This window comes from Tetrao urogallus (genome assembly GCF_951394365.1).
Source record: "Tetrao urogallus genome assembly, chromosome: 4".
In the NCBI taxonomy this organism is placed as follows: Eukaryota; Metazoa; Chordata; class Aves; order Galliformes; family Phasianidae; genus Tetrao; species Tetrao urogallus.
Window position 1 is genome coordinate 53,668,768 of NC_136817.1, and position 15,241 is coordinate 53,684,008.

Consider the following 15,241-nt stretch of genomic DNA (forward strand, 5'->3'; position numbering starts at 1 on the left):
GATCAGAGTTCTCTGACCTTACCTTACCTAGGTTTAAGAGGTTCTGCGTGGTACAAAATTGATTCTGCTTGGTTTAGTGCCTTCACCATTTGTAAGAGTGAGTAAATAAATGGTACTATCCACTCAGAATAGGAGATTATATTTTCAATTGATTCAGTGACCAAAAAGCATGAAGAAAACAAAACCCGTCTTGGTGAAAGAGATCACTTAAAAAATAAACATTTAAGAGGCAAGAATAAAAGCAAAAGTTATGAAATTCAAAGGTAAGACAAGCAGCAATGAATAAATTCAAGATTGGTTTCACTGAACCAATCATTTGTTACCTAAGAATTTAACAGGATCATAAACTCATCAGTAAAATGTAAAAGCCAAGTGAAATTCTGGACTATCTTGACAGCTGTTGCATAATATGTATATATTGTCCAGAATGGCTAGAAGAGGAGTGTATGCTTAAAAGAGCTTGTAAGCACCCCGCTAAGGAGGTGTAAGATGAAGCTTTATAACATAGAGCAATTAGAAAATACAGACAAAATAAAGCAGGTGTCTGTCCAGTGCCTTGATTCTGCATGATCAATACAAGAAGGCAGTAGGGGAGAAGACAAGACACAATCATTTTAGAGCAGCATTCACTCCCATGGATACTGTGACACAGGAATTATGGTAGTTTTTTCTTTCTGCTTGATTAAAACCTGGAACATAAAAACAGATTCCTTAATTTCTTTTGTTAAAGCTGTTGCTTTTTTAAATAACTAAATATTTATGTGAAGAGAGAGAGGTTGTATCCCCCCAGTTGTGACCTTATCTGAAACATAGGAATCCAAGATTCAGCTCATTGCTTCGCTTGACGCTGAACTGCTTTCACCAAACTGGTAAAGCTTCTAGAGATAAAAGTGCTCAAGAAACTTCCCCTAGAAATGACTGAAGTTGAAGCCATAAAAGGTCTTCAGAATTTGAATACAGAACACACAAACTTCAGCTTAGTGGCTCTGCATGGTATTATTATCCATTCTAAGGTGTGTAGTCAGCTTTGATAAGAAATTCCTCATGACTCCAGAAAAATTGCGTATTAAAACTGATACGTATTTTTTTCTTTCAAATAGACATTTTCAAATGGAAAAATATTTTGCTGTGATATTTTTAACAAGTTCTGTTTCAGTTTTATTTTTGTGTTCTCTGTCAGCCATCCTTCTTTCTTCATTCCCTCCTAATGACTAGGAAGAGCAGGATCTCCACCTCATTTTTTTTGCTTACCGTCTGCTGGATATTGACCACATGTGGAAAGTGATAGTCTTTGTGCCAAAGAGTGTGTGGTCACAGCAATAAATGTCTCTGAAATGGCCAGACAGCTTTCTGGGATTTGATATACTCCTCTGGTTGAAAAATGAACTTACAAGTCTGAAAAGCCACTCATATGTCAGATCTGATGACAGTACTAGGGCACTCTTCAATTTCACAGTAACAGAAAGTAGCCTTAATTCCCTACCTGAATTCCTCAGTAAAATGAACTATTTCTTAAATTTTTCTAGCACACTTAGATGAACATAAAATGCAGTACACATTTCCTTGGTACCCATCAGTTGTGCCTGTCTGAGTCACTTGACAAAATATTTTCTCTGATCTTATACTGCATTTCTAGTGCCATCAGTAGCAAGATATTTTAAGGGAAGTAATAATAATGCATAAGGAGGGCAGTGAGAGGCTCTTGACAGGAGGAGTTTGATGCCTCTGGGAGAACAGAATTTATTTACACTACGTCTATATTTGATTATAACAACAAGGTGGCAACCATGCCCACGGATGGGGGCTGGAATTAGATGATTTTTAAGGTCCCTTCTGACCCAAGCCATTCCATGATTCTATATGATCCTCAATTTTTGTATTTTTTTTTCTTTACTGCTAGTTCCTACTGAGTTTACTTTTATGTCGAGGGAAAGAAGGGCCATGAATTCTGCTGGTAAAAGTAAAATAATTTACTCATAAACCTCACAGAGCTATCTACTATCACTAGCAAAACTATCCATTAAGTTATTAATCGTTTAATTTCACATGTGCTCTTAAGGAACTTGATTCCTTCTTGGTTGAGTTGGATTCTGGTTCTCCCCAGCACCTTCCACATGCTCATCCATAGCCTGCTGCTGCCATGGGATTTCACTGAAGTTCACATCAGGATTATGTCCATTCAAGAGAGCGTTTGAGCCCAGCAGTTCTGTGCAGTGGGTGTTAACTGACAGTATCTAGAGGCCAGACCAAATACCTCTGTCCACAATTCTACCCATTTTTCAGAACATTTCACCATAGCAAACTAGTAGGCAATCAAACAGCTATTTTTCAAGGAACCCCATATTTCCTAAGGTTTAGGTAATACAGTATTTTTTCCCTTCCCTCCTTCGGCCTGACCTCACCCTTCCTAGAGCTGTCTTCTGCAATTCACAGTCAGGTCTTGTCATCCTGTCTCTTCTCCCAAATTCTCTTTTTTTTTCTGGAGGAGGCAGCTACTGAACTCTGAACTCCAGAATCCAGTAGCTCCAGCTAACAATCGTGTAAAAGCAGAAAAAAAGAAACTGTCTCCAATTTTAATGTAACACTCAGCAGCTAAAATACAAAATAACATAATAGAGTGAAGGACCAAAACTGTTGAGGAAGAAAAAAGAAACACCATCACTTTAAAGATCCTTTATTGTTTGCCTAAGATGTGTCCTTCACGGACTTGACTGGGCACAAAAGGATTCAACATAAATGAATAACTGCTTCTGATCTGCAGATCATATTGTCCTGCTGACAGATCATGCATGTGAAGTAGCAGAGCTGATACAGGATAGTGAAACCAGCAATGAACCTGAGAAAACTGAGAAGGTGCATCTGGAATATAAATGGACAAGAAGCAGCCTCTGATGAGGAAAGGCAAAAATCAAAGGAAATAAAAAAATTGGGGAGCACATAAACGCACTCCTAAACATGGGATGCTCCCTCCAAAATGCACACATGAGGCTTTGAGTGTGTATTAATCCAGAATGCAACAAGAATGCAAACCAGAATAACACCGCTATAAATTACCAAAGGTACTAAAATATCTGTTTTATCTATGATAGGCTAGAGCCTCATTCAGAGGTATTTAAACCCTGATTAAATGGAACCCTGAAACATCTGTGCAGAGTCAGACTGAATCATCCTTCAGGGGACAAGTACTACACATTTTCATTACATTTCAATTACGAAGCTTGCCCAGATCTTAAGGATTTACACGCTTCTTTTGATCATATATTTCTTTAGAGCTGGACATGAATGTAATGATCATGTTAGTGCAGTAGAGAAATGATGACAAAAATAAGCAGCAAAATGTGAAGTGATCCACTCACTGGCTTATCCATGGCTAAAAAAACAGGGTTGTTTTCTCTACCTATGTCTTACAAAGACACAGCTTTCTGAAGGTTGTGTTTTAAAATTGTTGATTAAATCATCTGCAAGTGAAAACTGTTGGTGAAATCTCCTAGAGATGGTTACCTGAGAAATTGCATAAAAGAGCCAGAGTAGTTTGGATGCAGCTCTGAATGTGTAATTTGTCCAAGCACACACGCACCAAAAATAAATAAATAAATAAATAAAGCATAAAACTGTTTAGAAAGTCTGGAACCTTCTCAATGAAATGTAGAAAATACTTAAAGAAGTGGAAGCCAGGTAACCTGGTTAAAAAACAGATGAACTCAAGATACCAAGAAGTTTGATCATACGGAAAGTGTTGCAGAAGGAAGAGATGAAGCACTAGAAGCAGCTCAGTGTATCTAATGAACACATACAGAAGGAAAGCAAAGGAGGTAACGTGGAGACAAAGCAACAGAATGTTTCAGTACTCCTGAAATCTGCAATTCTGCTTCTTGGTTCTGTTTGAGACTTTTGCTTTTCTTGGGCAAGACAATTGCTTTTCTCTTCAGCTTCTTCTTTCTAAATTGGGGTTGATAGTACTTCTTTTCAATCATTTTCTTGGCTTGTTTGTGTGATTTGAGGTAGGAATATCTGCTCATAGTCCAGCAGAGTAACTCGTCCTGGCCAGGTCCGTTCTGTAGGAGCATTGCAGTGGTGAGTAAAGTAAGTAGCACTTACTGGTAGGTAAAACAGAGAGAATTGGAAAAGGTGAAGAAGCTGCCAAAAGACTTTATTATCAGGCACCAAATGTGATTATTTTAAAATACATATTTGTGTTCTTTTATTTCCTTTCTTATCCTATTAAGTCCATTCAAAACATACTTCAGCTTGTTTTTTATTTATTCCCCTGAATCTTGCTTTTTAATTCAGAAGAAATTAGTTATTCTCATCCAAGAGCTGGGGCTTTCTGAAAAACACAAGCTCTCATCAGATGTTTGATAAAATCGTAAGAGCTGGAAGTGCTGAGAATTCCTTTCGATTTATAACCTCTCTTTCATGAATATTTACTTCTCATTTGAATAATTATCATCAATAAAAATGAAAACTTTTGTCTGTTAAGACTGCAAGCAGCTGTGGGATTAAAATGAGTGACATCCCTCAAAAAATGAGGGTTATTAGAGAGTTATCTTACAAGCAGAGCCCTTTCTGCAAGAGCATTCTGAGTGTGGAGTACTGCAAGACCAAGAAAACAGAGACACATTCCATAAATGAGAATTAAAGCTAGGAAAAAGATTGTTGAATTCAACTATGCTTGTAATGGTAAAGCTTTAACTATTACAATAATATGAAAATTATGGGGTTTCTAATACCATTAACAATTCTAATCATTGCATTTAAATTATAGCTATTTTTCATGTAATTTTCATTATTTGCTATTTGCCTGTGAGAATGACATGCTTTCTTTTTCAGCAGGGTTTGCTGAGAAGCCTGAGAGGATGTGCAGGCTTGCAATGTATTGCACACATGACAATGTGTGCAATAACAGACCACAGAAAAATATGAACAGGAGGAAAGATGAATGTACCCTCTAGAGCACTGAAGTTACAGAATGCCTAGAGATGACAAAAAGCTAATTTAGAAGAAAATGGTCTATAATTTGGAGAAAATGTCTAAGTTTGATTTATAATTTGCACCTAAAATGTATGAACCCTGCATATACCCCATCAAACTACAGCTCCATACCAAAGCTAGCAGCTCTTTTGATCTTTTATATATATATATATATATTTTTTTTTTATATATATATATATTTACAAAAGTATATGTATATGCAGGTAACTGTAGATATTTATTAGACTTGTTAATTTAATTCAAATAGAGTTCCTCTGAGTTTATATGTGACCTATGCTTCTTTCCACATAGGCTGCTAATTACTCACCTGAAATAGAAAAAAGCAGGTCCAGAAGAAGGCCATGAAAATGATGAAAGGGCTGGAGCACCTCTGCAGTTAGGAAGGGCTGAGACAGTTGGGGTTATTTTGTTTAAAGAAGGCACTGGGGAGACAGTCCAGTGTTTAAAGTCTTCCAGCATTTGAGGAGGACCTACAGGAAAGATGAAGAAGAAAGTGTAGGGAAAGGGCAAGAAATGATGCTATTCATGCTGAGACTGAGGGGTCACCTGCTTGAAGGGCTGTGAAGTTGTAAAAGAAGGACTCCTAACTTTCAGAGAACAGAATGACACTGGTACTAGATGCCAAACCACAAACAACATCCTAACAATGGAGATACTGTGGTAAGGAGTGATATGTGTTATTGTTTCATCTTGGATTGTTTATTGTGTTATTTAAAACAAAGAATAACTGTGGGGGGCAATCCTAAACATCAGTACAGGCTGGGTGATGAGTGGATAGAGCGCAGTCCTGCAGATCAGGAGCTGGAGGTACTGGTGGATGAAAAGCTTGATATAAGATGCAATGTGCAGTTGCAGCCCATAAAACCAAATGTATCCTGAGCTGCACTGAAAGAACCACGGCCAGCAAGGTGAGAGGTGATCCTTCCCCTCCACTCCACTGCTGTGAGACATCACCATGAGTGCTGTGTTCACCTCTGAGAACCCCAAAATAAGCAGGACAGGGATCTGTTGGAGTGAGTTCCCAGGAGGGCCATGGAGATGATCAAAGAGCTGGAGAACTTTTCTGATGAAGACAGGCTGAGAGAGTTGGGGTTATTCCACCAGGAGAAGAGAAAGCTTTGTGGAAACCTTCCAGTATTTTAAAGAGGACCTGTGGGAAAGATAGAAAATGGACTCTTCCTTGTGGACAGATATGATAGGAAAAGGGGTAGTTGTTTTGAGTTAGAAGAGGGCAGATTTAGATTAGATGTTGGGGAAAAAAATATTCAGTATGATGGTGGTGAGGCATTGGAACTGGTTGCCCAGTGAAGCTGTGGATGCCCCATCCCTAGAATTATTCAAGGTCAGGTTGGATGGAGCTTTATGCGGCCTAATCTAGCGGAAGATGGCCATGTGCGCATCAGGGGTTGGAATTTGATGGCCCTTAAGGTCCCTTTCAACCTAAGCCATTTTATGATTTTTACTTGTTTTGATCTGAGGTTCTCGATCCATCCAATTCCTCTCCCCCACAGCGTACCCGGATTTCCCAGTTTAGGCATTTTTGAGGCGGTCGTGCCTTGGGTGGATTTTGTCTGTGAGGACGCACTACGCTGCAGCTGCGTTCGCTGCTCAGATGAGGGTAGGTAGAGCCCCCGAGGCCCCCGGACGAGCAGAGAGCACCGCGTCCCCAGCGCGCTCGGGCTGCCGTGCTTCCGCCGGTGACACCAGCGGTCCTCGAGCCGCTCCTTCCACGCGGGGCTGGCCGTGCCTTGCCCAGGCCGCTCCCGGCGCCCGACCGCGCACTGCGCCTTCGGAGCGCGGAGGCGGCCCGGGCCCAGCTCCGCGGCCCGGCCAGGCCCCGCCTCTCCCCGCGGGCCGCTCGGCGGAAGGCCGCGCCGGTGCGGGCGGAGCCGCTCGCCGCCGTACGCCGGCCGGAGCCATGAGCTCCCACCGCAGCGAGAGCGACTGGCAGGGGCTGGTGAGCGAGGTGAGGCGGCGGGAGGGTGCGGGGCCCCGCCAGGTGAGGGGCGGGCCGCGGTGCGGGCCGCGGTGCGGCGGAGTTCCGGCTGCGGGCCCCAGCCGGGGAGCGATGGGGACGCGGGGCGGGAGGTTGAGCCGCGCAGGGCCGAGCGGGGCGGGGTGCGGCCGCTGCTGCACGGCGTGAGCCCGCTCAGCGCTGCCTCCTCCGTCTCGTGGCCGGCCCTGCCGCTCGGTTCGCCCGCCTTAACTCCCGTTCGCTCGCTGGAAGGCGGTGTGTCCGCACCGGTGACACCGCTGCTGTTGGTTTGACAGACGGGCGGATCTGAGGCCTCAGGCCTCGTGCTGACAGAAGCCGGGAGGTCCGGCACCTGCAGCCCTGCCGCCAGCGTGGCATTGCGGGCTGCGGGCACGGCGGGACGGAGCGGGCGCTTCAGCGTTTAGAGTGCTCGCACCGTAAACGGCAGGGTGTTGTCATCCACGGTGCCATTAATGCAGGTAGAAGTGGATTTTCAGGGTAAAGATTAGCAAATGCTATGTGCTGCTTCCATATTAAAAGTTCTTCGATGTCTACAAGTGCACATGTTCATCTGAGAGATGTTACCAGACTCAAACCGACATGACACCAGGATCATTTAAGGAGTATCGTCAATGTTAAGCCAATTCAGTAGGCAATACCATGCTGTTCTGACTAGTTTGGCATTCTGATTTATGGAATTGCTTTAGAACGTGAAAATACCATTTTACTTTTACAGCTAACAAACAAAACTTGGTTTTGCCTTCACAAAAGGCTCGTGTCTAAATGAGAGCCTAACTGTTTCAGAGCACCATCCGCAGAAGTAAACCGCTCTTTCTGGAGGGCTTTGCTTCTGCTGTGCTTTTAAACATGGCCTAAGGCCCTGTCAAAGGTGCACGTGTTCAGTGCCAAACCTGACGTGTCCCAATGAATTCAGAATTCATGAGTGCCGGAATTGCGCGCTGCATTCAGAACTGAAGTCTTTCCATAACACCATGCTTTCAAACGCACAAGATAACCCATAAGAAAGTGAAAGACACACTTTCAGTACGTGGTTGTGCAGAACTGCATCTGCCATCTCCCTTCCCAAATGGGAGTTTTGTTTGTGGGCAGGGATAGTATTGTGTGTCAGGGAAGGGTAAGAACTACTAACAGTTCACAAGGTGTTTCCAAAGCAAACAGCTCTGTCCTCAGCTCTGAATGCCTCTAGAGTTACTGTAGAACTTTTTGACTTCTGTTATGATTTAACCTAAAAACTCAATCCAGAAATTGAACACTTACTTGTTTTAAAGTTTCTTGATTGTAGCAAAGTTTAATGGCTGTGCTAAGCTACATTCCTGCAAACACTGTAGCATGCATATAATTCCTGTTGTTTTCTTGTTTTTGTTTTTCAAAAACAGAGATGTAGTGACATCCCTTCTATCTGTTCCTACAGCAGGCTGTAAGCTTTGTTTCTATGTGAAGTCTGTAGAACACAGTGACAGTGATACAGTTTCTCTTCTGCCTTCATACTTCTTCCACTATTGTGATTAACTTTGTGTGATCTACCCATTTACATGCTTGGGGGTCTGTGAGAAAGTGGCTCTGGCTTATTAAGTAAATTGTAATTTGTTTTTCTGATTTACCCAATTTCTCAACATGTAATTTCAGGGTAAGATATAGAGCTTAGTTTCCAGAGCTCTTAGTTTCAGTTAGGCAATTTAAAATTTGTTTTGTACACATTATACAAGCATTTTGAGGCACTGTCAAAGCATAAGGTTTAACACTGGCAGGAGGAGACTTGGTAGCTCTAACCAAACACACTCGCACAGCTGATGGACAGTTAAAACGCGGAGTGGGATATAAAATCTTGACCTAAAAGGCCAGAAGCCAGTAGGTTCAAATCAGTGTGACATACTTGTTCATTTCCACACACTTGGTCCTCCAAATTTGAAAGCTGTAAGGCACTTCTGTTGAAATACTTGTCAAAGCAACTGTAAGATTTTTAAGTCTGGTGTTGCAGGTGTTAGGAAAAGTGGCAGAGTGCAGTTTTGATCCTTACAGATAGGTGTATAGACAAACACTTGTACACACAATTGTATATCTCTGTAGTTTGGCTCTTTATTCTTCATTAGAAGGAGTGCTTGCTTATTTCAGTGTTTTCTTTTTCTGTGTTTACTGTTTTTGTCTTTTTTTCTCTTGTTCCACTCTAGCGCCTTCTGCAGTGTGCTCTTTCACATCTCTTTCACTGCTTTTATAATGCTCATCACCAGCTTCGTGCATGTGTTTGGCCTCCGTGCTTACAAGTGGTTTCCACTTGTGCTACAGCCTTTCAGGCATAGTGTGCACCTGGCTCAACAGTCTTTGTGCCATATGTACCTTGAATAGTCATTAACTTTGAATAGGTTGACATAGAAAGGCATGCTGGGTAAAAGCCAACTTTGCAAAAACTGAAGGAACAGAAGGAGTCATTCTTTCCATCTTGAAAACTAAATACAAAAGAGCAAGCTACAGGAGTGAGAATCTACGTAATTTTTGCCCACTCCTGAGCAGAGTTCAAGAATTCTTCATGGGTGAATATGCATAGAGGTAAAGCACTCTGTTATATTATACAAGAAGTCTGCCTGAAGTCTGGATTTTTGTCTACCATTTGCATTACTGCATAGCCCATGTTTAAGATATTTAAAAGACAATGTAAAGCTGTAGAATTAATATCTGTTAATAATTGTTTGTTTGACACAAATGTCATAGCAAGAACTTTCTTGCTGGCTGGACTGAGATGGGTTGGTGACCTAAATCCTCCAAAACCACGTGATTTTAATAAATCTCAAAATACTATCTCAAGTGGAGGGCTCATTTCTTTGAACGTGTTTTTGAATGTTTCTTTATTTGGGAAACAAACAAACAAAACAAAAAAACACACCAAAATCCATGATACAAACAAGATATCTGTCCCACCAGGAAGAAGATGAAGAAAAGGTAGTTTGGCTGATATTACTTGTTTGGTTGAGTGCACCGCTAGAAAGCTGTTATGGTAAGATGTTATACAGGGCTCTTCACTGAAAAGAGTTTGTGAAAATAATTTTGATCACCAAAATCTTCATTGTGGAGTTCTGTTTGTTTGCTATTAAGTATTTTTAAATGTCCGTGCTTACTTCCCAGTCTGACTTATGGATAAGCTAAGTTACTAATTTAGACAACTCAAGTAAGTCAATTCCTTACTGGTTCAGTTTTCTTCCCTGTATGGATGAGAGGAAGCGTAACTAAATGTTGTTAATGGGAGTGAAAGCTGTGGTGTATGCATGCTGTTCGAGGATAGGTGAGGTAGTTTTGATTGGTTGTAGAAACTTCTGACTCTGAATGTTCTGCTACAGAGGAGAGTGATTTCAGTTTTTGCTTGACTTTCATGTTATCTGCCTTGGAATTCATGTGATCTAGAGATGATGACAGAAATAGTGATAAAGAAATAAGTATTAGCATGATCACGGGGTGGTGAGATGAGTTGAACAGTATCAGAAGATCATTTGCGATAGGGAAAAAACACTTTTGCATAGTGTGCAAGACCACCTCTGTCCTTGCTGACTTCTGTCAGTACAGTCTTTACAGTGCTTTCTACTGAAGTCAGTGATTGCTCTGCCACTGCCTTTCCTCAGAGTCGGCACCAGTTCTGACATCATACTGCTTGGAGGACGTGTACTTTTGGCCCTGTTTTCCACTGAAAGCAAGCAGGTTTCCTAGGATACTCATAGGTTAGAGTGGCTCTCCTCCCTTCTTTCTGATGGCTCCTTTCTTGCATTTGCCAGTTTTCAGAATTAAATCCAACGTCAAAATGGTACTTTTTCCTTGTCACCTCCCGTATACTGTAGCATCTACTTTATGCTATTTACTGCTACTCATGCATGACTGTGCTTCCTAAAATTAGTTGGAAGAAATTTAGTCTCCATTTAATTTGTCATTCTCAAGAGGCTACTTCTTGATTATTAACTGTGTATGATCTTTGGCACTGCACAGGGAATGTGCTCTTGAGCTTCTTTCCCTAATAATTGCCAGATTAAAACTTGGAGGAATAGTTTTGGGGAATGGTTTATCCAAACTACAACTACTGAGCAGTAGTTCTGGTTGAAATAGCCATGTGTTCCTGATGTGAATTCTGAATAAGAGTAAGAAACTTAACCTGCCTGTAACTTAGCCTTTTTTGCTGCACAATAAACTAAAGAGAAGAGGAAGGAAAATTAGTGAGATTTTCATAACTACAATGTATCTTTAATTTTCTGACTTCTCAAAGACGGTGTGAAGTGTAGTTAAACAAACCCATCTGAGGGGATTGTGCAGGGTTTAGAACCACTTATCTTAGAGGTTTTCAGAATAAGGGCAAATGCCAGCAACTGTAGACCAGGACAGATTGAGGGAAATGGATGCTCTGAGGTCCCTGGGTGATTGAGTTGGCACTGTAATTAATGACTTCCTCCTTTGGGAAAGGGAGTGGAAATGCTGAAGGTTCTTACACTGTGACTTACTTTTTTCCATAGTTCTTGGTAACTGTGAGAAGTGCTAGACACCTGCCTGCTGCCATTTCAGGCAGCAAAGCAAGTGTCTGCATCTCATGTCTCCATGTTGCAGTTTGGACTAAGATAGTCATAGAACCATAGAATCATAGAATCCTAGTCACAAGGACACTAGGGAACAAACATGGTGAAGTTTGTAATGCAAATATTAGTATGCAAACATAGGGCTGGGTCACGTTGTGAAGGCATTCTGAGTTACCAAATGAGATGACTTGATGTTAATTCTTAAAGGATCAAAAGCTTTGATTTGGTGTAATACTGTCGCCAGGACAAGATGTGGTATTCTGAGCAAGCTGCCTACATTACAGTGAATGATACAAACTTGTGTCAAACTCCAGAAGTTAGGAGGTAGCCAGAGGAGGAAGTGCTGGTCAGGAGTTGGTACTGTGTGTTACAGCCAAGGTAAGTACATTGTTTTGGATTTTATAGGAGATGGGAGGCAAATGGCCAGTAATTGCATATTGCTTTGAGTTTGAGTGCTTGGCTCTTCCAGATAACTTCAGGTTAAACTCTTCCAACTTCTGGGAAGCAACATCACCAAAACCTGTCCAGCAAACAACCCGGACAGTGATGTTGCAGTGCATTTTGGGGCTTTTCCACTTGTAACTTGAGCAACAAATTTGCCTGCAAGAGCAAACTGAAGTGAAATCTGATAAAACTAAAGGCAGTTAATTAGTAGTTGGATCTATTGTCCAAAGGATGTTGAATAGAGGTTACAGTTTCTCTGAGAGTGTGGTGAATGATGGATTTCCAGGCCCATGTACCTCATGGTGTCCCGTGCGTGTGGAGGACACAAAATCCTGGAGTGTTCAGGGAACGTAAAGTATGAGCCACGCTGATTTCAAAGCAGATCTTGGAGAAAATATCTTTGCTTTTAGCCTCAGGTATTTTTGTTCTTGGCACCAATTGCCATGAAATAGCCAAGTAATTTGTACAAATTTATTTTATGATAGGAATTTGGTGTGTTTGTTTGTTTGAAAAAAGGAGGTTGAAAACCTTGACCCAAGCTTGTCCCAGCTTCATTTGATTTTTAGACCATGTCTGTGGTGCCATTAATGAGATGTGTCCGGATCTACCACTAAAAATAGCAGTGGACAAATAGTAAGTGTTTGATGTAGAGTCACCTTGGAGTAGCTCCACTCTCCTGTAATGTTAGTCTTTTTTTACTCAATTTCTCTGAAGTAGTTATCTGGCTGTAAAGCAGTTCAGGCAGTAATGTAGGATGTCATATATTTTCCTTTAATTATTATGATCTTCCTTGTAGCAATTATAATTTGCTTTATTACAGATAACAGCGAATATAGATAAAAGTCACTAGACAGATACGAGAAGTTGTACACAGTAGCTTTTAGACTGAAAGCGTAGTAGCTGGTTCTTGTTTAACTTTGTTTTTTAAATTCAAAGATTCTTTTGAAATGTCAATTAAAAGGAAACAAAAAACAACAAGAATATACCGTATTCTTACAGCAGATAACAGAATGCACTTGTTTGTCTCACTGATAGGCTGTATGTGAGACATTGCCTTCTTTTGTCAAGTGCAGTGGAAGAAATCTTTGTACAAATGCCAGAAGCATTTGTTGAATTCCTTTTCTCAGACTGTGTTGGAAATTTTTTCTTAGTGCTTGCATTGCTCCATAAAGACTTTTGAAGTCTTACGTTCCTTTTGAAAGCATACCAGCTTGGCTGCACGCCTTTGCTCATGTGTAGAAGACTGTTGATGGGACTCAGTTATTTCTGCAAGTATAGTTCTTATCTGTTATACACTGGTTAAGTCAACTTATGGTCTTTAGTAAATTTTTTCTTTCTTTTTTTTTTTAAAAAATATATATTCTGAAGCATATCCATATTGAATAACTTCCTCGAGGTCTTTCTTTTTATCATTTGTTTTTCTTTCAAAAATGGTAATTGGAATTGGAAACATAGCTCTGCTGAATAATCAAATTCCACAAGAATGCTGTGACTTTATTGTTTCTTGTACCACAAACCCATGGAAACAAATTACTATATATTATTGCTATTTTTATGCCACTTATTTGGGAAACTCAATATATGCAGAAGACAAAAATGGTTTCAAAAAGCCCACTAGATGCTGATTTTTATGGTAAAAGCCAGAGTAAGAGATGCCAGGCCACTTTCTTCTATAAGGTCTATCATCAGCATTTAATTAACCAAGGTAAAACTTATTCTATGGTAGGAGCAGACGATTACGCTTTTCATGTAGGTCCTGAACTCCTGTTTCTGCATCCTGCTTAGGGTTCAGCCACTGCTGGCATGACAGATAATGGAGAGTTTCCTTTTTCTCACCAATGCTGCTGTAAAAGGTGAAGCCCCACTGGTTTGCCTTGAAGGTGTGCATCGTAGTGTGGCAGAAGCAGGTTTTGTTTGTCACTATGTTACCTGCCTGGTAAGGATTCTGTGATCTAGCTCACAGTCCAGATGAGCTTCTGACTTTCACACAGCACCCCATGAGTGGCCATTTGCAGGAATGGGGCTGGTTCAGGGTTTGGGGTTTTTGCTTTCTTCTGTGTTTTTTAAGCGACTGGGGGAGTTGTTTGTAATTACTGTGTCAGATTGTACTTATTTACAAAGCATATAGTGAAGGCGTATTTTTGAACTGACTAAGGCATGAGATGAAGCTGGAAAAAGAGAAAATAGATTGTCAAAGACAAGTATTTCACTGTAAGTGAAAGAATGATTTTATCAAGTTTAGGGCAGTTTACCACGTCACTATAATCTTTTGCTGACAATATTAAAGTTTAGCTTCTGATGCCTTTCCATGTTTTATCAGGGGACTTGACATTTGTGTAAGGTATCAGTAAGGACATAAGTACAGAGTTACAGTTGCCTTTGTAAAGTTGATGCGAAGGCATCATAATCCAGAAAATTTATGGCAGGATTTCAACTTCAGTAGTGCCAGAAATAAAATTAATCCAAGGTAGAAGTGTCCTTTTTGAGAGTTCAAATCCTTCTTGGAATTGCTTTTCTCATTCCCTTTCGTCTTTTTTGCAACTAAGCATTTACCGTTTTTGGAAAATGTTGTCTGTAGTACTGTGCTAAAATCTCCTTTCCCTCTCTCATTTCCTTGAAATTGAGGTTAACAAAGTCAGTTCCAAGTAAGTTCTACATATGGGTGATGATTTTTATCCCAAAGAACAGCATTGACTTGAAGAGTGTGGAAGTGCTGATGCTCTTGCTTTGTGCAAGAGCCCGTAATGACAAAGTGTTCTTGTCAGAGTACGTAATGAAACTATAAATTGTTTTCATGAATGCTGTGGTATTTGGTCTCTTGCAGAGCACAGTCAGAGTGTATTTAGTGCCAGATTTCATGTGAGTAACATCAGAATTAGAAATATTACATAGAATGAGTAGTGTCAGGAGGTGGGTGAGAAGAATCTGCTGACTGACCACTGTGTTAAATCGAAGAAGTTGCCTGAAGCTTCTGATAGGTAAAATTCAGTTGCTGTAGATGTTCCTCTCCACAGGGAAATGCAGTGAAGTAGATAAATGTAGAAGAAATGAGATTTGTAAGCTCTGCTTCTCTTTGTGTATGAGCCCTACACGTAAGAGGTGGTGAAAGGAGAGAAAGTCTCACTTGCATCTTCACTCTCCTTTCAAATGCTTGCAATATTCCTGCATTATTTCACATTCTTGTGAAGTAATTTCCTTTGTCAGTGTTTATAGGGTACACACTAAAATGATTCAGGTACTTTTTGGTAGGCACTTGTACTGCTCT

General features: G+C 40.7%; 1 protein-coding gene across 1 annotated transcript in view; it reads left to right on the top strand.

The window, feature by feature from the left end:
* Positions 1-6,910: 6,910 nt before the first annotated feature.
* The window catches only part of CCDC149 (coiled-coil domain containing 149), a gene marked incomplete at both ends in the record, with an annotated part of 48,417 nt that continues 40,086 nt past the window's right edge, over positions 6,911-15,241 (top strand). Inside the window, one exon of the mRNA XM_079534879.1 lies at positions 6,911-6,958. Coding sequence (XP_079391005.1) covers positions 6,911-6,958 — 48 coding nt within the window. The remainder of the gene's footprint in view (positions 6,959-15,241) is intronic.